This window comes from Primulina huaijiensis, chromosome 3 (genome assembly GCF_012295235.1).
Source record: "Primulina huaijiensis isolate GDHJ02 chromosome 3, ASM1229523v2, whole genome shotgun sequence".
Lineage (NCBI taxonomy): Eukaryota > Viridiplantae > Streptophyta > Magnoliopsida > Lamiales > Gesneriaceae > Primulina > Primulina huaijiensis.
In genome coordinates this window covers 22,055,525-22,080,816 of record NC_133308.1, presented here as the reverse complement: position 1 = coordinate 22,080,816, position 25,292 = coordinate 22,055,525, and the positions used below count along the sequence as shown (strand labels likewise).

Sequence of the window (25,292 nt, the reverse complement as noted above, 5' to 3'; positions counted from 1 at the left end):
TAATTAGAAACATGATTCATTGTGTTGTCTATATATATTGATTTATCATATCTAATCTAAATATTAAAAATAAAGATCAACGAGACTCGTTGCTATCAGTCGTTTGACACATGTCGATGACTAATTGGCCGATCCCAACTATACACAAGACTCAAAAATCAGCTACCCCTCGTGAAAAGGTTAAATACCGACGGCAAATTTGCGAAAGGCAGCAGTTACTACTACTACTGCTCATTCAATACACACAGTAGTACAGGCCACTTTCTCTACAAAAACACACACGCTTTTCTCTATCAGCCCTTTAATTTTCTTTACTCCTCCTCACATGTTCTTCCCTTTATAGAGCAAACAATGCTCACATTTTCTTGAAAAAGGCCCTTTGTATTCTGTGTTTCAAGAAATGGGTTTCGGAGATTACAAGACATGAATAGAGGACTCTGGGTAATTTGCGGGTTTGATCGTGTGATATTTTTATAAGTTTTTTTTAATTATTATTATTATCGTTATTTACTGGTGGGATGTTTCAAAATTTTGTTTTTCATTTCATTTTGAAGGTGTATGATAATTTGGGCTGAAAATGGGGAAGAAAGGAAGTGGGTGGCTTTGGACGGTGAAGAAAGTTTTTAAGCAAGCTCCCAGTAGAGATTTGCCTGACAAGAAGGTTTGATCATTGTTCAGTAGATTTGATAATTTTATATCCAATTACATGCACGACAATCAATACAGAATTTGGTTTTATTGAGAGGTGAAATTTATGATTTTTCACAAATTATGCATGAGCACTATGATCTACTGCGGCTGACCATTGTAACACAAGAGGTTAAATAGATAAAATGAAAAATTCTTGAAATTTTACGTGCAGTCAAATTGAATGTTCAATTTTTAGGCCCATTAATTTCTATTTGGACACATCTTAGATTATATCCATAGTGATTGACTGATTTTGATTTTTTATGATATGGAAGCACATTAATTTCATGAAATTTGGATAATTTATATGGTCCCCTACCATTATGGACTGAAGAAAAAACAGCAGGGGATCATGCCCTGTTGCTTTCTTTCCAACCATGCTATTCTACATCAGATCACATTGATAATCACGTGCTGTTTGTTGATCGATCCCTTTTCGTATGATAGAAAATATTTGATGTGGTTTGAGTATATTATTTTGTAATGTAACATCTATTTTATCTCTAGAAATCTGATAATTAGATGGTGTTTCGTTCGTCATTTCTTGGTTTTTCACGAGGAAAATGGCAGTGCCAAGACTGATGTCAGTGATCTTGAATAATTTTTATGTCCTGGTTTTGGTTGGATCAGAGAAATATGAATGCATGCACATTAATTAATTTTGTCACACAGGATTAGTTTTGTTGCTGGATATAATTTTGCTGACTTACTACTTATTAGGCCTAAGAAAGTGCTGAATGTAACATGTTTTTTGTGAACTCTGGACAACTTTTCAGGTCGGTAATGAAGAAAAATGGCAGTATGAAGCACCAGAGGTTGTGTCCCTCGAGCATTTCCCTGCAGAAAGTTCTCCAGACAAGACAAATGGGGGGAGCGATCAGTCGTCTCAGGTGGCTGAGGATCAAGATCGTGTTATAGCCGTGGCTGCAGCAACTGCAGCAGCGGCTGAGGCAGCTGTTGCAGCAGCTCAGGCAGCTGCTAAAGTTGTTAGATTAGCTGGTTATGGCCGCAAGTCTAAGGAAGAAAGGGCTGCAATTCTCATACAATCTTATTACAGAGGATGTCTGGTAATTTTATCTGATCCATTTTACCTCCAGCAGCATAGAAATAACATTTCTATATCTATAATGGTAATAATTGGTCACAACAACACCATTACTCGAAAGAAGGATCTTACTCATTCTTAGTAGAAAAATCCTCCATCCCTATTTCCAAAAGTTCCATCAAACTCAACTATTTCCCAATATTTTTTACTTATATTCAACTTTTAGGCAAGACGGGCATTGCGTGCTTTAAAGGGATTGGTGAGGCTTCAAGCTCTAGTGAGGGGTCACAATGTGCGTAAGCAAGCACAGATGACAATGCGATGTATGCAAGCTCTTGTACGGGTCCAGGCACGAGTCCGAGCTAATAGACTTCAATTAGTCCAGGAAAAGCTTCAATCCAAGCTCGAAAAAGAAGGTAGGCTTAAATCCGGTGGAGATCATCTCATGAAGAAAAGGAATCAAATAGAGAAGTTTGAAAATGGACAATGGGATAAGATGAATCAGAGTATGAGTAAAATAAGGGAAAGTTCTTCAAGAAAATTGCCTGATCTTGAAATGAGAAGGGAAAGGGCTCTAGCTTATGCTCTCGCTTACCAGGTTTGAAAAATTTTATGCATTGGTTAGTCGTCTTTTAATTGTTTTAAAGCTAAATCTTGCTCTATCATTGGCAAGAATTTTGATTTTTTTATTGCATTTTATTTTACTGGTTTTGACCAAGTTAGCAGTTAAACTAGATCGATATCCCTAAAGTTTGGTCCAGTTACACACACTACACATGCACACCCTTTTTGGTTTGGATCGTTACAGTGACAAATGATGAAGTTTGGTTAATGTCGTGAGGCCATCTCCAGTGAATGTGCTGCATAGTTATTAAAATCGCCTAGACCTCTAGCTTGCTTTATTCCTTTCTAACAGGCTATGCAGTGGACGTGCACCTAACAACTATATATAGCCTTACAAAGACAAGTGTAAAGGGTTGTTTGCAATTTATCCTAACTAATCTAATAATGCGCTATAACAAGCATGACATGTTTATTTATTTTGAACTTGTACCAACATTTGGCCTTACTATGTGATCCTGCAGCAAAACGAACACTTGCTGCTACAATCCCACATGAACGGGGACAGAACCGAACTTTATGAACACCGAATGAACAAGCCACCGTGGGGTTGGAACATGCTCGAGCAGTGGATGGCGGCTCAGCCCTACTATCCCCGGCATAAGTTGGAGCGTGGCACCATCATAGATGACATGTCTGAGAAAACAGTTGAAATGGATTATGTTACACAAGTGGGCCTGGAAAATATGAACATGGGCCAATTTAGGGGAGATTCAATTGAATCGAGCCCATATAGAGGCCGACAACCACGACGATTGAGCTCCGATGATGTGCCTAGCTACATGGCCCCAACTCAGTCCGTCAAAGCAAGAATCCGTAACCAAGGCCTGGTTAAGCAAAAAAGCCCGCCAACGGCTCAATGGAACTCATCCACGAGAACCGGAAACGGTTATGGGCTGGGTTATGAGACATCAAGTTTGGGCGGAGGATCGAATTATCAGGCCTCGAGAAGCCCAAATCCAAAAGATAATATTACTCATGGGCCCGGTAAGTGGACCCGTAGCCCAGAATCAAGCAGTGAGGAGAGGGCCTTGGTTAGTGCAATGCATGGTTGGAGACGTAGTTTTGCCTAATTTTTTAATATTTCTTCTTAATAATGTGATGAAAGCATAATGTTTGTTAATAAGTTAACATGTTTGTTTATTTGTAAACTATACTGCCTAATAATGTTGTGAAATACGTGTAAGTGGATGGATATTTATTTAGTTGTAAAATTTCATCTTACTATGGACAATAATGGAAAAATATATTATATATTGTTTCAAATTTTTGAATTTCGGAAACAAAATTTAATTTTTAGTTTATTTTCTAAATAGTAGATATTTTGTGAGACGGTCTCATGGATTTTTATTACTGAGACGAGTCAATTTTGTTCATATTTACGATAATAAATAATATTTTTTTAATTTATTTTGTAAATAGAAGAGTCTCTTGTGTTTAATTTGGTCATATTTTTTCGGGAAAAAAATTTAAAAAAAAGTAAATATTGCAGGAACTTTACCGCACGGAAGGACACCTCAAGGGCGAGAAATTAAATGGTCGATAGTACAAGTCCTAAAAATGTTTTAAAATTAATTTCAAGTTTTATTTCTTTGAACTTATTTATTGGTGGATTTTCTAACTTTATCTATTATTCATTTTAAATTTCGAAATTTTAAGGTATAAGTGAAGTTTTGTGGGCCAAACTTTTAGAATGCCATGTTATCAACCAATTATGCTCTCTTTTTTAATCAGAAATTGTTTCACTATTAAATAAACATATATTATTTATAAACAAATGAGCATCAAATTTTACAGAATCATTTTTGGACATTTATTTTCTCTTTTTTTATATATAAACGAACGAATACAACTTGGGGAAACCATAAATATTCTTGAAAGACAAAAATAAATGTCACTGAATATGTACCTCATGGCCACCTGGTGGTTTTTCAGTGCTTTAAATCCATGTTCCTTGTGGGGCTCTGAGAGCCAAGCCAACCTGGAAAGAATACAACTTATATATTATTTATTATCAAATAAATTCTTGATACTCTGATAAAGATGCTGATGCAGAATTATTTTTTGGTCGTATCAATGGCGACAAAATTACCTGGAATCTTGCTCCTTACATTCAAAGCCGTGAGCAGAATGGGGAAAAAGGTTGTTTGCTAGAGTGGAGTTTTTTAAGGGGTCAGCACTGAAAACCAGGGAAAATAAATATTTTTATTTAGTTTTTGTTTTATAGGTTTGCTTTTTATCTGCAATTCTGTTATACAGTATACTTCTTTTAAACTGATTTTGCAGTTCTCCCACGTGTAAAGTTCATGCCTTTGGCATTCTCTGATGATTTATGTTGGATAATTTGAGCAAGAAACAGATGGTTCCAGCCTTTTTCAGGTGGGTTCTTCTGCTTAGCTTGTTTCTTGAAAAGCAGAAATTGATTCCCAAAAGGGTGGTTCTTTTTAGGTGAAATTCATGCCTACCAAAAGAGGGATTGTTGATTTGATTGAAGTGCACTTAGCCTCCAGTTCTTGTAAGTTTACTTGTTTTAGTTGTTTTCATAATGTGTTTGGACATTAGTTGCACTGTTTAATATGTGGAAGTTTTCATATTTACTCTTTCGTTTTCGGTTTCTGTGTAATGTTTTTGATATACTTGGGGGTAAAAATATAATTTTTTTTCCAGAATCGAATGGATAATATGTATAACCCTTGAATTTATAGAAAGAATTCTTGATTTTGTCCCAGTTGAGGTGGATTTTTTTTAAATCTTGATTCCCTTTGTGGCTTTTGTTCAGAGGTGGCTGATCTAGAAACTGAGTGAGTGATGGATGAAAATGGTGTTTCTGGAGAGAAAAATGATGGATTATATCCGATATTTTACAGTGTTTCTTGCGCATTTTTTGCTCTTAAATTCTTGCCAGAGCCTGAAATTTGTGATGCCAAATGGTCAGAAATAAGAAATAGGATGCTTCAATGCAGTGCCCATCTTCTGGGATTGCTAGTTTGGAGAGTTCAAAGAGAGGAGTCTAATAATAGCGTTAAAACCCAGCTTCTCCATAAGCTGGAGAATGCACAAAAGGAGATTCAAGAATTAAAGAAAAGGCGAAGCGAAGATGCAAAAGCTAATGAAAAAGTTGTGAGCATAATATCATATAGAGAGCAGAAGTGGTTGGATGACAGAAAGAAACTCAGACACCAAATCGGCGCATTACTGAATGATTTGAGAGTTCTTGAGAACGACAAGGATAAGGCTATTTCTGAGTTGAACAAAAAATTGGAAGAAAATGAGGTTATTTTGCTGTCAAAGGATAAATCTTTTGACGAACAGCAGCAGAAGAGAGAAGAAGTTGAAGAAAGGCTGCAAAAGGCTGAGATCCTTGTTGAGGAGTTGAGAGAGAACGTTAAGCGTGAAGCTCAACGTCATTCTGGTGAAATTACAAAACATAAAACAGCGTTTATTGAGCTCGTGTCTAACCAAAGACAGCTTGAAGCAGAGATGGGTCGAGCCCTTAAACAAGTTGAAGCAGCAAGAGAAGAGCTTGATTCAGTTTTAGAGCAAAAGGAGCATTCTATATTGATGACTCAAAGATTATCTATGGAACTTGTTAAAATGCGTAAAGATTCAGAACAGAAAGATCAGATTTTGTCGGCTATGTTAAGGAAATCTAAATTCGATACGGCTGAGAAGCAAATGCTTTTAAAAGAAGTGACAGAATCAAAGGCAAGGAGAAAGCAGGCGGAGCTAGAAACAGCGAGGTTGAGGGCCGTTTCTGTATCGAAAAATGAGAGAAATTCGTTAAGAAATATGTTGTCTAAGCAATTAAGTTCAAAGTCACATGCATTTGCAGGTAGGGCCATGATGTCTTTAGATGCTGGGAATTTCAGATCTATGAAAAAGGACTACCATCTAGAGTATGAGAAACCCGAGATAAGAAAAGGGCATGAAGTTCTATCCCTCGTATCCGATCCGCATTCAACTGATGGAACGGTGGAAACAAGTAAGATCAGTTCTTGATAGTTTGTTCGTTTGATTAGGTTTTATATAGTTCAAATTGTTTAAATTCTAGTTGTTGAGAATTTATTCTAATTAACTTTGCCATTTCGATGCCCTAGAGTCAACATCTGATGTCGAGCACTTGGAGAATTGGGTCAACTGTGAGGCAGAAAAGTATAAGATTGCTATTGAGCAAAGGCATTATCTTGAATTAGAAGCTTTTGCGGAACAACTGAGACTCAGAGACGAAAAGTTAGAAGCTTTTCGTTGGCGTATGCTAAGCATGGAACTGGAATCAAAGAGGGTACAGTCTCATATTGAAGGGCTAGATCATGATCTTACTCAACTGAAGCAAGAAGAGATGAAGTTGAAAGCCGCACTATTGGACAGGGAAGCTGAATTACATAAACTTAAAGAGCAATTGCAATTGCACTTCAACCCTTCAAATCTTCATAAACTAAATGTCAATCCCTCTCTACACGATGCAGTCATAGCTCACGACCCCGTTTGGTCGAATGTAAAGGTTATTAAAAGAAAACCAGGACAGAGAAAGCCAGAAATGAAGGCAATAGCTGAAGAAATTTCTATGGAAATGGAGAATGATAAGGCTGATCATATCCCATGTAAGGAACCGCTCAAGGATATAGTATTGACACTTCAATCAGGGACCGATATCTTCCAGCAAGAGAGTATCGGGTCTGAGGATGTTGCATGTTCGGAAACATCAACATCAGTAAGCCAAGAATTAAGCAACAAAAGTAACTGGAAAATGGATATTCACGCTCTAGGTGTGTCATACAAGATTAAGAGACTTAAGCAGCAATTACTCATGCTCGAGAGGCTTACAGGAAAACAAGAAAGTAATGAAAATGGTGGAAACAAAAATGGGGTTTGTGGACTGAAGGGATTATATCCTCTTATATCACTCTTGAACAAACAGGTGGATCGATACCAGTCACTTCAGACCAAAAACGATGATCTTTGTAAGAGAATGGTAAGCTCTAATTCGGACGTATAAGAACAAGAAGTTTATCTTAATTTTGCCTACTTTACATTGGATTTTTATGAGTTGGTCATCTAATCTTATCCTCTATCCATATATATTGCAGCATGAAAACAACCTGAATTTGAACATTGGAGTTTCCAACGTTGCTAAAACAGAGGATGAAACCAAAATACTGGAACAGTTTCTCGAGGAAACCTTTCAACTACAGAGATATATTGTTGCGACAGGTCAAAAACTAATGGAAGTCCAAGCCAAGATCGCATCAGGTTTTGTATGTAATACAGAAGATATTGAAAAGCCTGCAACATTTGACATGAAGCGGTTCGCTGATAGTATTCGAACCCTTTTCCGCGAAGTTCAAAGAGGACTTGAGGTACGGATATCTCGGATGATTGGTGATCTTGAGGGAACCCTTGCATGCAATGGGATCATACATCTGAAAAAATATCTCGGACCTGTTAATAATATGAAGAAGAGGTCAAAGTAGCATGATGTTTAAGGTATTTTATATCTCACATGATTTAGAGCTTTTATATAAATTTGTATAGCTCAAGAACTCGTTTGCAATTTATTTAAGATCATTGATATTTCTTATCAACTTTCTTGAAATGTGCGTTCAACCTCATGATTATTGTGTTTATAAGTGTGAATGACATTGAAATGCATGAATTTTTGGTTCAAAAGTATTCTTCTGAATGATTGTGTTTATGCTACACCTTATGAAATATACTTAGTATAGAACAGCTAAGTCGTCGGACTGAACATGTGTTCCAACCACCATACCGATTTTTGTTTCATTTGTACAGCAAAAACAATTTTTTTTGCCAATTGTCTTAAATTATAGCTTGAAAAAGCAAATTTCTGCCTTTTGTCATGAATAACCATGTTCTTGAAATATTGGTTGCTGATCATATAAAGTCTGGCAAAGATAAATTAACTTTTTGGGTGCCTGCTGATGCAAAATTCTTTTACTTGTATGATATGATGTGATGTTTGGAGGACAAATAGAGTTGTGTATGTATAGATCACCTTGACAAGGATTTGATTCCAAGCAAAAAGGGTTCTCCACACATGTTATGTTTGGTTCAATCAATGCACAAGTTTTTTGGAAAAGATAACTTTTCGCATTCTTGAGTGAGAGATAAATAATTTTGGTTATGTGTGTTTGTTTTTTTGCGATTTTGATTTTCTATATTATCGAATTTTAGTCTTGTTTGAATAACGTAGGATATCAAAATTACAAAGAACGGATATACGATATCCAAATTGCAACTTTTTTGATATAATATCATTGTAGGAAATGTGTGAAATACATATTAACATTAGTTGAAACTTGTATCATTAATGATTGAAAATGTCGTATGTCTCAATTTGTTCTTAAGAAAACTCGAATGAAAATTTAAAAAAAATTACAAGAAGTTGGTCCATGTTGTGAAAAAGTAAAAATTTACGGTAAAAAGTAAAAATCTCAAACTCTTAAAATTATCACACTACACACTTTATAATATTTTTCTCTCAACTCAATTGTGATTTTCTTCACAAATGAGAGATCTATTTATAGAAAATTTTTACAGATAATCCAAAAATAAAATACATCATTACCTACATCATCACACACTAATTTTCAACATTCAACACCTAATTTTACCTAATTTTCAACATTCAACATTCATATTTTCCACACAAATATTTTTCACATTTTTAAATAATTTTTCAACAGTCCACACATAAATAAAATAAGCACATGGTAGCTAAAGATAATAAATCATTCATCATAACAGAATATTAAAATAATTATAGCAAAACACATGCCCAAGAAAAAATATTTAATATTATTTTGTAAATATATATTTGGTACATCGTGTCTGATCTTTGGATTACAATATATGAAATTTTTTATATATTTTTTATTTATAAATATTATTTTGTCATTATATTTGGCAATATATCTTCAATCATAAATTGATACAAAATAATAATAATAATTTTATAAGCTAACTCGATAAAGTTTGAGTAATTATCAAAATCTAAAATTTGAAAATAATTGATCAATTCGAATAATTTCAAATAACTAGCAATTATGGAAATGACACTACGTTGTTTAATTTGGACTATTTTTCTCTATGAGATTAAAAAAATATCTATTATTGTGAATTTTCATACACCTACTAAATGTTTTAAAAAAATTTTAAATTCGATTATAAACTTAAAACATAATTTCGAAATGTGTGCGTGTGTATTTTCTGGTGTTTTTGAATGTTTATTTTAAAAAAAAAACAAGAAGAAGTGATATTTAATGCAGATTGAAATAAATGTCATATTATATGTTTTGAATAAATAAATTTCACTTTTATCTAGTGATAGATTTTAAATATTATATTAAGTATAATGGAGTTTGAAATATATTACATTGTATATTTCAAAAACCAATTGAAAAATAATTATTATGGGAGATATGGCAATGAAATTTTGATAAAATAAAAATTAAAAGATAAATATCAATTAATTAAAGATTATTAAATTTATCATATTGACCATATGAATAGCCTCTATAGTATATATGTGTTCATTAAAAGATCATTATAATCATTCAAATATCATAAATAGTTGGAGTATCCGTTACAAACTCACAATTCATTCTATTATTCATGTGGAGAGCCTTTCCATTTTCAAACCAAGTTTATCCCACCGCACCCCCAACCACTCACCCCTTCAAATTTATATATACACAATAATATATATATATATATGCTTACAATCTCCAAGCCAAAGAAAAGTTGATGATGTTGATGTAATGGGGTTAGAAGTAGACTATCACTATGAGAACGGGCCAAACTCCATACATAAACTCTCTTTATCCAAACTCCCAACCAAGCCAAGAGAGCCGATTCAAATGCTGACACCACCACTTCACTAGTCGCTTTCCGTTCCATTCCGGTGGGAGGTGGCGCCGGGGAAGGCAAGGGCAGGCAACGCCACTACGACGCCACCATATACAGCCTTTGCATGCGGTCCTCCGCCTTCCAAAAACGTGGTGGCGAGGCGTTTGGACCTGCCCCCGAGATTGGTGAATGATGATAGCAAGATTACCATAATGTCCTCGCCTGTCACGGTGAGGGACGGGCCATACGTCGGTCGTTCGCTGTCGCTCGCATGCACGTTCTCGTTCCGGAAAGGTGTGGTGGCTGCTTCCCGGGAAGAGGGTGCGAGGCTTAAGAAGAGGGGCGGAGCTAGAAACTCCGGTTCGGGGCGATGGGGGAGCTTCGAGGAGGAGGAGAATTTTTCCCTTAGTGATGATTTCAAGTATGAAAAAAGGATCAAAAGATTTAAGAGGAGGAGCTTCTTTAACTTGTCTAGCATGAATTCTGATACATGGGTGAGTTTATAATTAATTTATACATTTAATTAGCTCACTATATTAATTTTATGTTTAAAACGAATGGTGAATTTATACTTAAATATGATTCAGTTATTGAACATTTTCAACTTCATTATTTAACTATCTAAATTATGTATTTCTGAAATTAAAATCTCTTCTGTTTTTTAAAAAATACATTAAAAAGCGATTATATATAACTATATATAGTATTTTAAATTTTCTAGTAGAATTTATAGGTAAGATTTTAATTAGACTTGTGATTCTTGCATTATATTAATTAGATCAAATAAATCGTATTTCAGGCTGATATTTGTGCAAGCTTTAAGCATGCTGTTTCGTGGAGGCGCAGGCTATAAAAAAAGAAAGAAAGAAAGAAAACGAAGTCTCGATGAAATTTCCACTTGAAAATGAAATACTATACATTAATGCCCAACATTTCATTTCCATATATATATTGCTTTAGTTTTGTTTTGTGAAATTGTTGCCTTATTTTTTAAGCTTATTCATGTGTTAGATCTTCAAGATCTCTTCATCCTTAATTTAGTTGGATGGTTATATAGATATATATACATATTTTTCTTTAAAATTGTAAATGAATCCAAAAATTCATTTATATACCTGATGCTAACCTATCAAGAATAGATATAGAATTGTCACCGCTATTTGAATGAAGTGACATAAACTTCTCTCTTTTGAAGAAAACGTATATATAGGTTCAGAATCACGTAAAAAGCGACACTGAATTTTTGTATAAGTGCATATAGATAACATATGAGTTCATTTTAATTTATAATTACGGTATTCAAAATTGAATAAAAAATTGCAGTATCATATATTAATTACAAGTTCTGTTTAATTTTAATTCAATTACATTGTTTATATTTTTTTCTATGGTATATTTTGAAATATACATTTTAAATATATAATAGTAATAATAATAATCAATTCACTTAGTGTTTTGATTTTGGGAAAAATTTTATGAATAAAATATCCAAATATAATTAAATACATATAAATAATTTTATATTACCATAATATATCCAACATTAAAAGGAACTTCAAATCATGCGTGGTTGAAATGCAACACCTCAAGTGTGTGATTGTGTGTGACAATAGTTAGAGAAAAATAAATTTTAAAAAAATATAAAAAAAAAAAAAAAACTGTCTAATTTGTTATCGTGCCTTAAATTGGCATTTACACAAACCAAACCATATATAGTCTTAAGAGCCTCTTCATGTTCAAATTAACCACATTAGATTGTGAGGGTGGGGTGGGAGTTAATGTGATGTGTGTGTATATCAGTTTTATTATGTTGTTCACCAATCGTGATCATATTTGTGTTCATCAATAACGTGACACTCATCTATTGAATACAATAAATCATATCAAAATGATATATCAGTTAGTCATATGAGTGTCACTTGATTGACACAAAGATTGACATGATTGTTAAGCAATAATAAGATTAGCATAATGCCCTCGCCAAGAAATATATTTATTCCTTATTTGTTTAATTTTATCTTTGTAGTGAGTTTAAGTTTATATATATATGATTCAAGTTAATAATTAAACTATCTAAATTATATAAAAAGTCTCATCCTCAAAAACCTTAAAACGACACATCTAGTACCACATATAGCATGTGCAGTATATCAATTTATAAGGAAAGACCTCGTCGAAACAGGTGTGTGGTTGGTTCATTCATGGAATTTACCCACACAAGTAAGTACTAATTGTAATTCGTTCATTATACATTGTGTCGCAGGCTGTTGACAATTCAAGCATGCATATTTTGTATTCAAAGTTTGGTTCAAAGTTGGCTACCAAACTTTGAAAACACATCCAACATTCACACTTCACCAAACTCAAAATTTTTCCTATAAATACCATACATTTGCATCCATTCAATCCATCCCAAAAACAAGCAAAAACACAAGCAATTGAGTGTTGTATAGCCTAGTCATTTAGATAAATTTTAGTATGCTCTGTGGTTGCGGCAATGTCCGATCTTCCACATCAGAAAGAATTTTCTATGTGATTAGAGTTGTGTGAGTTCCACTTTGAAAGTGAGATTGAGTGTGTCATCCAAGAATAATTATTCTTGAAGTTCTTGGTGTCCCCTAAGTTGTTCTAGGGAGAGTTGTTGTTATCTCCTATTGTTGTAGGAACGATTTGTACCCATTATTGATATAATGGAGATTTCTTTTGTTGGACTTCAGTCTCGAAGTTTTTCCCTAATTTGGGTTTTCCACGTAAAAATCCTTGTGTCGTTTTCTTCATAATTATTATCATTGTTGATATCGTGGAAATATTTTGATCCGATATTACCGCTAAAGGGAAAAGAATCAATCCTTCCGCTGTACGAAAAGTTATTTAATTTGGCTATCTTTCCCAACAAGTGGTATCAGAGCCACATTAGGATACATGGAAGAATCCATTGGAGGGATGTTTAAACTCAACGGATCAAATTATTCCATATGGAAGGCAAGCATGTCGGACCTGCTATATTGCAAAGATCTGTATTTGCCATTGAGTGGTGATAGTGCCAAGCCAGAAAACCTATCAAATGAAGAATGGACTATACTGCATCGAAAAACTGTCGGTTTCATACGACGGTTTATCGAACACAGTATCTTTCATCACATCGCGAACGAGAAAAAAGCTGATGCTCTGTGGACCAAAATTGAAGCTATGTTTGAGAGAAAGAATGCCTTGAACAAAGCTTCGATTATCAGAAATCTTGCACGACTGAGATACAAAGAAAATGCAAATATGACAGAGCATCTGAATGCTTACCAGGGTCTAATCAAGCAATCTATCACCATGAAGATTACCCTGGATGACGAAGTTACGGCACTATTATTACTGAGCTCCTTGCCAGATAGTTGGGATACTTTTGTGGTGTCACTCAGTAATTCTGCTCCTGATGGAAAACTGACATTACAAACAGTCAAAGATTGTCTTCTAAATGAAGAGTCCAGAAGAAAGGAGCAAGAAGCCAACTGTGAAACTAAGGCATTAGTTACAGAAAGCGTTGGTAATCGAGGAAGAAATTACACCCGAGGACCTCATAGAGGAAGAGACAAATCCAGAGGAAAGTCCAAGACCTGAAAAGAATTCAAGTGCCATTATTGTGGAGGTCCAAATCACTATGAAAGAGAATGCAGAAAAAAGAAGAGAGATCAAAGGAATGGGACAAAGTAAGAAGAGAAAGACACGGCTGCAGTTACATCTGATGGAGATATTATCATACTTGGTGATGATGCATGTGTCAGTATATCATACCAGCAAACTGATTGGATTATTGACTCGGGAGCTTCATATCATATTACTCCACACAGAGATATGTTTGCGTCCTACTCAAGTGGAAACTTTGGCAAAGTTAGAATGACCAATCAAGGTTTGACTGAGGTCATTGGTATGGGGAGCATTGTCTTGGAGACAGATACAGGGTGTCATATCATTCTCAGAGATGTTCGACATGTTCCAGATATTCGATTTAACATCATCTCTACAGGCAAACTTGATGATGATGGTTGTTCCAGTCACTTTGGTGAAGGAAAATGGAAACTCACCAAAGGATCTCTTATTATTGCTAGAGGTATGAAGCAAAATTCTCTTTACCTCATGCAAGCAAAAATATCAAATGGAGAGGATCATGCATCTACAAAAACCTCATCCATTGAGTTGTGGCACAAGAGACTTGGACATATTAGCCAGAAGAGAATGAAAACTTTGGCTAAGAGAAAACTCCTTCCTGAAGTATCTGGTATGCATTTGGAAACTTGTGTTGATTGTTTGGCCGGAAAACAACACAGAGTTGCATGTCAAAGTTTTTCTTCATCAAGAAAAACTCAACGCTTGGAGTTAGTACACACAGATTTGTGTTACATGAAAGACAGAACTCTCGGTGATGCGCTATATTTTGTGACCTTTACTGATGATTTCTCACGAAAGGTCTGGTGCTTTGCGCTGAAATCTAAAGATCATGTCCTTGAGGTCTTTAAGAATTTTCACGCAAAAGTTGAAAGAGAAACAGGAAAGAAACTGAAGTGTATTCGTTCCGACAATGGTGGTGAATACAGGGGTCCGTTTGAACAATACTGTATAACTCATGGTATCAGGCTTGAGAAAAGTGTTCCAAAAACCCCTCAGCACAATGGTCTAGCTGAAAGAATGAACAGGACAATTTGTGAAAGGATAAAGTGTATGTTATCACACTCCAAATTGCCCAATTCCTTTTGGGGCGAAGCTATGAGAACTGCAATTGATTTGATCAACCTTTCTCTATCAGCTTCGTTAGATGGTGATGTTCCTAACAAAGTTTGGACAGGGAAAGATGTCTCATACAAACACTTGAGAGTGTTTGGTTGCAAAGCCTTTATTCATATACCAAAAGATGAAAGATCCAAGCTTGATGACAAATCCAAAAAGTGCATATTTTTGGGTTATGGCCATGAAGAGTTCGGATACAGATTATGGGATCCATTGAATCAAAAGATTGTTAGAAGCCGAGATGTTGTATTCCTCGAAGATGAAATGGGTTCTGATGTGGAACACAACAAACAATCACAATCATCCAATTCAAAAATTCCTGTAAATTTAGATCCATTTTATTTCCCCACAATTCAAGATCACGGGGGAGAAACACAAACTGAGCATGACGAGTTAGTTGAGCCAATAGATGCTCAAGACAAATCTTCAACTCCACCTTCAGAAACAGAGATCAGAAGGTCCACCAGACAAAGAATACCTTCTATGAGACACAACCCACATGAGTATGTGATGATCACTGATGGCGGAGAACCAGAGAGTTTCAAAGAAGCTGTATCAAATACACAAAAAGATAAGTGGATCGAAGCAATGAAAGAAGAGATGCAATCGCTTCATGAAAATCACACCTACAACTTAGTAAAGCTACCAAAAGGTAAGAAAGAACTAAAAAATAAATGGGTTTACAGGTTGAAGACTGAAGAAAATAAATCACGGCTAAGGTACAAAGCGAGACTAGTTGTGAAGGGTTTCAGCCAGAAGAAAGGTGTTGATTTTGATGAAATTTTCTCACCCGTGGTGAAGATGTCCTCTATCAGAGTTGTTCTGGGACTTGCAGCTAGTATGGATCTGGAAATAGAACAACTCGATGTTAAGACTGCATTTCTTCATGGTGATCTGGATGAAAAAATATATATGGAGCAACCGGAAGGATTCATAGTTAAAGGCAAAGAGGATATGATGTGTCGACTAAACAAAAGTTTGTACGGGTTGAAACAAGCTCAAATACAGTGGTACAAGAAGTTTGATACATTCATGATGAATCATGGGTACAGCAGAACCAATTCTGATCATTGTGTATTTGTTAAGAAATATGATCAGAATGATATCATCATATTATTGTTGTATGTTGATGATATGTTGATCATTGGTCATGATCCAAGCAAGATCGAAAAGCTTAAGGGGGAGCTTAACAAGTCTTTTGCAATGAAAGACTTAGGACCAGCAAAACAGATTCTTGGGATGAAGATCTCTAGGGATATGGCCAATAAGAAACTATGGTTATCTCAAGAACAATACATTGAGAAAGTTCTTGAAAGATTCAAAATGAATAAAGCAAAAGCTGTTGGTACTCCACTTGCAGGTCATTTCAAACTAAGTTCCATTCAATGTCCCACAAGTGAGGAAGAAAAGAAAGAAATGGAAAAGGTTCCTTATGCTTCAGCAGTCGGCAGTTTGATGTATGTGATGGTATGTACGAGACCTAACATTGCTCACGCAGTTGGCATGGTAAGTCGATTTCTCTCGAATCCTGGCAAAGATCACTGGTCAGCAGTGAAATGGATATTCCGATATCTGAGAGGTACTTCTAAGCTTTGTTTGAGATTCGGAACTAGTCAAACTGTGTTAGAAAGTTATACTGATGCAGATATGGCTGGTGATGTTGATTCTAGAAAGTCCACATCCGGATACTTGATGACATTTGCAGGGAGAGCAGTTTCATGGCAATCAAAACTTCAAAAGTGTGTGGCATTGTCCACAACAGAAGCCGAGTACATAGCCACAACTGAAGCATGTAAAGAACTACTTTGGTTGAAGAAGTTTCTACAAGAGTTAGGCTTGAGACAAGACAAATTTACGATCTACTGTGATAGTCAGAGTGCAATTCATCTGAGTAAGAACTCCAGTTTACACTCAAGGTCAAAGCATATTGATGTAAGGTATCATTGGATCCGAGATGCGTTGAACGAGAAATTGTTACATCTTGAGAAGATACATACCGATGATAATGGTTCCGATATGTTTACGAAGTCATTGTCGAAAGAAAAGCTGGAAAACTGTAGAAATATTGCAGGTCTGTTCGAATCTACAAAATGAAGCTTGAGGGGGAGAATTGTTGAAAATTCAAGCATGCATATTTTGTATTCAAAGTTTTTTTTTTTCAAAGTTTGGTTCAAAGTTGGCTACCAAACTTTGAAAACACATCCAACATTCACACTTCACCAAACTCAAAATTTTTCCTATAAATACCATACATTTGCATCCATTCAATCCATCCCAAAAATAAGCAATTGAGTGTTGTATATCCTAGTCATTTAGATAAATTTTAGTATGCTCTGTGGTTGCGGCAATGTCCGATCTTCCACATCAGAAAGAATTTTCTATGTGATTAGAGTTGTGTGAGTTCCACTTTGAAAGTGAGATTGAGTGTGTCATCCAAGAATAATTATTCTTGAAGTTCTTGGTGTCCCCTAAGTTGTTCTAGGGAGAGTTGTTGTTATCTCCTATTGTTGTAGGAACGATTTGTACCCATTATTGATATAATGGAGATTTCTTTTGTTGGACTTCAGTCTCGAAGTTTTTCCCTAATTTGGGTTTTCCACGTAAAAATCCTTGTGTCGNATCATTAAAAAATATAAGAAAAAATATTATAGTTAAAGACAATATTTAATATCATTAAGATAATAAATTAAGAGAGCATAAAATAAAATTTTAAATAAACTAAACAAATTTATGCTAATTACAATTCAATATTCACCCATCATTAAATTCTATCATCTTTTGCTCAATATCTTAGCTTTTCTTCTTCATCAATTATTTCAAAAACATTTGATCTTTCACGGGATAAGAGAAAAGTTTTTGTTTCGTGTGTGTCGTTATTTTTTGGTGCATGAGAACATATAATCAGACCTAAATTAATAAATTAACTAAACAAATAAAATCATGATCCGACGAGCTAGCCAGTTCCAACCCATAACCCAACGAGGCTCAACCTATTTGGCCCGCCCCCCAAATAGGTTGCTATTCATCAACCCAACCCTCTTAGGGGTGCTTAGTCTATTTTGTCAGCTCTATTATGATATGTGAAAATAATTTAATTTATTTTAACATATGAGAAAAATATTTCAACAATTATATTTAATATTTTGTTTAAGGATACTTGCTTTTAAATCTCCACTAACATAGTTAAATGTGTGTTTGATTTTTGTCAGACCCAAAATTTCTATACAGTTTCTTATTCATACAAAAAATATTTATGCACTCTCTAGACCCAAAATTATTTTTTTAGATGAAATTCGATATAGAACATTAAAAATCTGTAACATATATATAATATTTTAGAACAAATTATTTTATATCTGGTACAAAAAAATTAAAATTTTGAGTATAAAATTAAAACAACTATATTAAATATCAATATTTCTTACACGTGTTTGTGTACACAAATATCATATGTTAATACTCAATCTAAAAGAGCTTATATTGAAGTATCATATATTAGTATCATATATTTAATGTTTTATACCAAATTTGATCCAAAACAACACATGTGTATATAATACTAAAATTTGTTATACATGTTTAGATACTCAAAAATCATATATTATTGATAAATCTAAAATATTTAGTACTCAAATATCATATATTAATATCATTTTTTCAAGGTTTTGTACCGAATTTTAATATGAAAAGACGTGTCATTAATATCAAAATTTGTTGTACATGTTTATGTACTCAAAGATCATATATTAGTATCAGATTTAAAATATTTAATTCTGAAATATCATATATTTGTTTCAGATTTCAATATTTTGTATCGAATTTCATCCGAAAAAACACATATAGGCTCATGGTGTGCATCAATATTTTTTGGGTTAATCATGACCAAAAAAAAAAAAAACAAGTCTAACAAGACTCATATATTCATGTATTGTCATAGTTGAGCTACATTTTTATTTGCAAATCGTTTGTTAGTTTAATAAATGAACCAGTGTCGCGTTACATATAATATTAAAGGAGTCATATGTTTCACCCAAAGACAAAATCATTAAAAAAAAAAAAAACTAATACAAGATTTTGAATTTGTATATTTTTAAAGAAAAAATATCCGAATTTGAATTCGCATTATTGTTGTTTAAAGTTACTTCAAATATAAAAATACAACTCCAGTACAAATTACGGTTGAAAATTTGTGAAGCCTTGGCCAATTGATTAGTCTTCTCGGGGACCCCCCGCCATTTAAGGCACTGATTAAAATATTGAATTCCTAAACCTCTACTTTTTTGAAAAAAAATCAAAACATGGAAAAGTAATCATGGCTATGTTATCACTTCCCTACTTTAAACCATCATAATTCTTATCATTATCATATGGTTTTCATTTCGAAATATTTTTTTAAAAAAGTTGAAGTATGGAGCCGAGAGAAAATTTCAAGCTACTATTCGGGCAATATCAAAATATTATATTTAATGTGCATATTTATCTTCACATGTGATATCGACTATAAAAAGTGTGTGATGCACTTTCGAGGCAGAGCCTTGAATATATCTTCTCATTAACCGAACTCGAGTTGGACCCTCCCATTCAAAGAGATTCAAGTAGCGCCACTCTTATGTTTTTACACAATTGTTGGGAATACAATCAAAGACTCACATTAAAAATATAATGGGAAGACCATCGATTAAGAATTTTTTTTCATTGCAAAATTTCTTCCCATTTTGTTTCCTTGCAAAATTTCTCAAAGATGACGCATCTTGATAGTGGTTTTTTTGATTTGTTATCTTGATTTAGTGAGTTGATCAAGTATCAAATGTGTATCGATTATCTTAGATATTTATTGATTTCCAGAATCTCTGCTCAAATGATGATCAACCTACACACAGATGATATAAACATACAACTGCAAAATTAAGAAACATGCACCATGCGTTTACTCGTAGAGATGGGGAAAAAATACGAGGAATATGGAGAGATTGTGAGGATCAAGGAAAAGAATCTTGATCGAAATTTCTTATGTGTAAAGGCTTGTGATGTAAACTCTTGTGTGTTGAATGATCGATAAAGAGTTGGATCTTTCTTCTCGTGGATGTAGGCTATATTGCAGCCGAACCACATAAAACTTTTTGTCATTTCTTTATTCTGCAGTTGTATGTTATACAATGTCTTTGTGTGTGTTGATCATCACTTGAGCCAAGATTCTGAAAATCAATAAATATCACGAATAATCGATACACATTTGATAATTGATGAACTCGCTGAAGCAAGCTAATAAATCGAGAAACTACTAACAAGTGGCGTTATCCGTGAGAAATTTTGTAACAAAATACAATAGGAAGGCCATGAGTTAATAAGATGAAATGGTATCTCTATTGATAGAAGTCTTTTGGGTAAAGACCAAAAGTAAATCTATGAGCTCTCAAAATGGACAATATCGAGATATGTGACTTCTTTAGCACAACAACTAACATATTCGATTGATCATCCCATGCAACTATTACAAATGTGGCTTTTTATATTCTAAAAATTATTGGGAGAAATTAGAATGGACGTTAAACAAAAATTATATCAATTGGATAGAATATTTTCTACTTTCGTTCAATATAGGAAGCAAACGTTGAAAGGGTAATGAATGACCAAGTAAACCAAACCGTATGAACTCGTTAAAAGAGACGAGAAGGGAACCTCTTTTAGCCATTTCAGGATTTTAGGCTGGGAATACAAAGGGTCAAATGTTTCAGAGTGCTGACCGGGAAACATGCAATGATTAGTAAAACTCCCACTACTCGGATGCTTTATAAATTATTATAATTCTTGCCCATCGTGCTTTCCTCAATGCCATTCTTCCCCTTTATATACTCCTCAAACTTGAGCTTAATCCCACCAAAAGAATTGAAAAGATTACTCAGAAAATCTTGTCGTTTTTCTTTTGGGTTTAGTCAAATTCTTGGCACCCAACCATAATCGTCACTGTCGAGCCTATTTGTGCTGTCTTTCTTTTGCCTATCTTCAAAGCCACACTCCATGATCAAGCTTGAATGTGAAGGGATTGTTGGGTGTTCGTTTTTTTTTTTTTTTTTTTTTTTTTTTTTTTTTTTTTTTTTTTTTTTTTTTTTTTTTTTTTTTTTTTTTTTTTTTTTTTTTTTTTTTTTTTTTTTTTTTTTTTTTTTTTTTTTTTTTTTTTTTTTTTTTTTTTTTTTTTTTTTTTTTTTTTTTTTTTTTTTTTTTTTTTTTTTTTTTTTTTTTTTTTTTTTTTTTTTTTTTTTTTTTTTTTTTTTTTTTTTTTTTTTTTTTTTTTTTTTTTTTTTTTTTTTTTTTTTTTTTTTTTTTTTTTTTTTTTTTTTTTTTTTTTTTTTTTTTTTTTTTTTTTTTTTTTTTGCATTTTTTAGTTCAAGAAAGAAAGAAAGCAGTGTTATTTTTCTCTTTCATTGTTTTTCTTCTTGTGAATTGCTGAAAAGGAGTGTTGAACATTCTTTGAAGTTTAAAGGTGAGTTTTTTATTTCTTGGACTTGAGACTGAGGGATTATGTTTTATTTACCTCTATAATTTTGTGATGAATTTGCGGTTCTATGAGTGCCTTGTATGTAATTTGATTGAATTGGCTTCCAAATCTTGTTTTCTTGTAAATTTTTTTGATAACCCTATTGCAATCCTTTTGGTGGTTTTTGAGGATAAAATGGTATTCAGTGAACTTCATGTAACTTTGTTTTATAAAAAAATTGGAGCGTATTGGTCGAGTTTTGTCAATATTAGCTTTTCTATGGAATCCTAGTTCCTTTAAAATATGGATTTTGTTATTGGGAAAAGGCATTATCCTGGCTCATTCTTCTCAATGTCTTGTCCCTTTGCGCTGCACACTCTAGTGTTTGTCTTTGTTATGGTTGCTGATTTTCAACAATGGGAAGAGATTCTAGCTGTCCATACGTTTCTTGTAAAAATAAAAGAAAAAATTAAATGGGGACTTTTTTTCCCTTATTCTTTATCAGGATTGCACAATTTCTTTCAAGGACCGTCATGTTTACGATTCTAAGTACTGTTAATTATTTGACTGTGCACAGTTCAATTTTTTTTAGCTTCATTGAATGAGATTTAAATCACAATTTCATTATTATGTTATATTGGTGGGAATGGTTGTTGCAGTGTAGAAAAAGACATTTTAGCGATTATTTTAGTCCTTCCAATTCGTTGGAGACAATGACTGCAACTGCTTCAATGCAATTCCCCCGTGAGCCAGCCAATTATAATGAGGTCTCCATGCAGCAGAGTATGCTCTTTTCTGATAGTTTGAAGGTGATTTATTGTTTCTTTTATGGTTCTTTAATATTCATCTATTTGGTGGTCCTTACTATACTGTAGAATTTCATTACTTATTTTATCCTATCCTAGGCAAATAAATATCAAAGCGAATTCATGATGATGGTGGATCGAGTTGTAAAACGGTGAAAATGAAATATCTGTGTGAAACAAGTATAATAATTTCTATTTAGCAAATCTGGACCATGAATTGTTGTGAAACTGCATTGGGTAAAGATCTCTTCACTGTTAGTTTCGAATCACATTCATATATATGAAGGGACGACTCCAGGAATTAAGTTGAGTGGTCGAAACTAATTAAGAACAAATGTTAAATATTTTTTTATCTAATGGGAGTCAGTTGCCCCTACTCTTGCTCTCCGCAGTCGCTCCAGTGTTTGTTACTGTTAACAGACCATATCCGTTTGAGTTCTTTCTAGTTTAGGAGAAAAGAAGCGAAGCTTGCGTTTGGATCGAAAATTGGAATCAAAGAATTCCACAACTACAGTGTAAATACAATTAGCTGTTTAAATGTCTGCTGTTTGATAATGTGTTTTTCAATGACCTTTCTGATATTTACTTTGCAGCTTTATTGTTTTGGCCTGGCTTTGGAGTTTAGATACAACAACTAGATATTGTTTCGTTTATTTCTGTAGGACTTGAAGAACCTTAGCAAACAACTGTACTCGGCAGCAGAATACTTTGAGTTATCTTATACCAATGATGACCAAAAACATATGTGAGTTGTTATAATAGATTAATGAAGAGGTCAATTTCAAGTTTTTCTTAATATTATATCTGCTCCAACTCCAAGAAAGTTTTTTCTCAAGTTGCCTCCCAAAATATTGCTGATTATGTAGAGTGGTGAATACATTGAAAGATTATGCCATTAAAGCTCTTGTCAATACGGTGGATCATTTGGGCTCGGTGACATATAAGGTTAATGATTTGTTGGACGAAAAGATTGATGGAGTCACTCGAACCGAGCTTCGTGTGTCTTGCATTGAGCAGGTGATGCAAAATTTCATAACTGCTGCTACTACGTTGCAATTCTTGATTTTAGAATATTAATTCCATATGTTTGTAGTCCATAAACCAGATATTCTATCACCATTTACATGATATTATCTAGATTCTGTGAACTTGAGATATAACACCTCCTAACATGCTAATTGTATTACTTGTGTATCCTGGGATACACATGATCTTTTATTGCGTAGATCTCAACAAATGTACTATTTTTTTCGTTCCGAATCTTGAATGTGTTTATGATATATTTAGAGACTTCGGACGTGCCGAGATTATATTGATCGGGAAGGTCTTTCTCAGCAGTCATTAGTGATCAAGACTCCGAAGTACCACAAGAGATACATCCTGCCAAGTAAATTATTATAATATACTACATGTTAGATTATTTTCGATTATAATAAATTTTCTTATGCAAAATTTTTTTCTCCTATTGTTTAGTGGGAGAGACTGTGGATGGAGTCATTCGCTCGAAGTCGAAATACCGAGGATGCAACCGGGATGATGGCGATGACTGGCACCGATTCAAGAATGGTAGGGTGTCGAATATTTCTCATTTCATGTCAATTTCGTTGCATTTGCATAACCTTATTTCATAAATTTTTAGTTCTCACGAGATAATATAACTTGCAGCTATACGAGCAACGATAAACGAAACTCCACCAGCTGTAGTCAGGTGAGTTCTGTGTGCACCAAATCATCATCCATCAAGTTTACATATCGAGGTCACATAGTTACTGGGGTTGAACCAACGCGCGGCCTCTCGACAAAAGGAAAAATTTAAATTTTATGTTTAATTGATCTTCTGAAAATCTATATTGTATCATGGTAATTCCACCATCTAAACAGTCCATATAAGGAGGCCCCGCCCCTTCTTATTCACAAAACTTTATGCTGTTTGCTTTTGCAGTAAAGGGCATTCAACGTTACCTTCTCCTAAACTTGCTACAAGATTTGGAAGTTTTTCGTTCTCCAACATGCCTAATAGAGATACGGGTTCGTTACTACTTCCTATATCAATAATCAACTGAAAGATTAGTCTTCATTTTCAAGAATTAATTGTGATCATCATGTCTTTTTTTTTTTGTTCTTGTAACCAGAAAAAAGAACAGTATCACCGCACCGGTTTCCACTTCTACGGACCAGTTCGCTCTCGAGTAAGCCCACTACCCCAAAAAGTTCAAATCCAACAACCCCAAATCGTAGCGGACCGACGACCCCAGACCCTTCTCTTGGAAGACAAAGGGTAACATGAACAAGATCCTTCCTTCTCTTTCAAATGGTTATCTGCTCAGCTACGAGCTCATATTAACTCTTGTGCTTCTTCTATCGGTTAAAATTTGCAGTACATCTCTGAACCCCGGAAATCAGCTTCAATGCGAATTCACAAAGGAAAAGAAAGTCCCAAAGAGAACGAACAGTATCCTAGCAAGAGCAAACGGCTACTCAAATCGTTGCTCAGTCGACGGAAATCAAAGAAAGATGACACCTTGTATACTTATTTGGATGAATATTGATGGAAAAAATGTTTGGGGTGAAAAAGAAATGCAGCATGAATCAATTCAATCATCCTCTAATCAGCCTTTTGCCAATTTTTTTTTTTTTTTTTGTTTACTTTTTTCTTCGAATTTCATTGGGAGAGTTGTGTGATTTTTGTTTTCTTCATTAGGCTTTAGGTTCACATCTTGATTTTGCAATATTGACTGTAAGTGTAATTCATCAAGAATATAATTTTTAAAAGTTAATGCAAGCATTACAAGATATTTGTCAGAGGAATATCAACTTTCAATATTGCGTATTTTTTTTAATATATAATTTGAACATTGTTTAATTTGCATTTTGTACATAAAAATAATAGAGCTTTGTAATATAAAATGGAATTCAAATAAAAATAAATCATTAGCCATAGTTTGATCAAAAATATCTTTTGTTTGATGGATTATAAATTTAGATGAGCTTAGAAGTTCAAATCTTTTGAGTGTTT

The 25,292-nt window shown here is 33.9% G+C and overlaps 3 protein-coding genes and 1 pseudogene across 14 annotated transcripts; all 4 read left to right on the top strand.

Annotated features, from left to right (window-relative positions):
• Positions 1–204: 204 nt before the first annotated feature.
• Positions 205–3,610, top strand: LOC140973756 (protein IQ-DOMAIN 21-like). 2 transcript variants are annotated; one of them, XM_073436810.1, is made up of 5 exons: positions 205–441; positions 555–661; positions 1,467–1,757; positions 1,962–2,333; positions 2,821–3,610. In XM_073436810.1, exons 2-5 carry the CDS (start codon positions 578–580, stop codon positions 3,427–3,429), a joined length of 1,356 nt encoding a protein of 451 aa, XP_073292911.1. In that variant the 5' UTR covers positions 205–441; positions 555–577; the 3' UTR covers positions 3,430–3,610. The 2 variants fall into 2 exon arrangements, with proteins under 2 accessions (XP_073292911.1, XP_073292910.1); XM_073436809.1 differs by having other exon boundaries at positions 205–452.
• Positions 3,611–4,269: 659 nt separating this feature from the next.
• LOC140973755 (uncharacterized) lies at positions 4,270–8,008 on the top strand. 8 transcript variants are annotated; one of them, XM_073436801.1, is made up of 6 exons: positions 4,271–4,498; positions 4,643–4,735; positions 4,805–4,871; positions 5,136–6,338; positions 6,454–7,328; positions 7,444–8,008. In XM_073436801.1, the coding sequence occupies exons 4-6, from the start codon at positions 5,165–5,167 to the stop codon at positions 7,825–7,827; spliced, it is 2,433 nt and encodes an 810-aa protein (XP_073292902.1). In that variant the 5' UTR covers positions 4,271–4,498; positions 4,643–4,735; positions 4,805–4,871; positions 5,136–5,164; the 3' UTR covers positions 7,828–8,008. The 8 variants fall into 8 exon arrangements, with proteins under 8 accessions (XP_073292908.1, XP_073292907.1, XP_073292905.1 ...); XM_073436800.1 differs by having other exon boundaries at positions 4,271–4,528; XM_073436807.1 differs by lacking the exon at positions 4,805–4,871 and having other exon boundaries at positions 4,270–4,498; positions 5,320–6,338.
• A 2,094-nt stretch (positions 8,009–10,102) lies between these two features.
• Positions 10,103–11,153, top strand: LOC140972246 (uncharacterized; annotated as a pseudogene).
• A 10,087-nt stretch (positions 11,154–21,240) lies between these two features.
• On the top strand, positions 21,241–25,053 carry LOC140973754 (protein ABIL3-like). 4 transcript variants are annotated; one of them, XM_073436797.1, is made up of 11 exons: positions 21,241–21,476; positions 21,976–22,019; positions 22,130–22,279; positions 22,939–23,021; positions 23,143–23,293; positions 23,564–23,663; positions 23,750–23,842; positions 23,942–23,984; positions 24,219–24,304; positions 24,409–24,554; positions 24,655–25,053. In XM_073436797.1, exons 3-11 carry the CDS (start codon positions 22,184–22,186, stop codon positions 24,823–24,825), a joined length of 969 nt encoding a protein of 322 aa, XP_073292898.1. In that variant the 5' UTR covers positions 21,241–21,476; positions 21,976–22,019; positions 22,130–22,183; the 3' UTR covers positions 24,826–25,053. The 4 variants fall into 4 exon arrangements, with proteins under 4 accessions (XP_073292898.1, XP_073292899.1, XP_073292897.1 ...); XM_073436798.1 differs by lacking the exon at positions 21,976–22,019 and having other exon boundaries at positions 22,135–22,279; XM_073436796.1 differs by lacking the exon at positions 21,976–22,019 and having other exon boundaries at positions 21,242–21,476.
• The last annotated feature ends 239 nt before the right edge of the window (positions 25,054–25,292 follow it).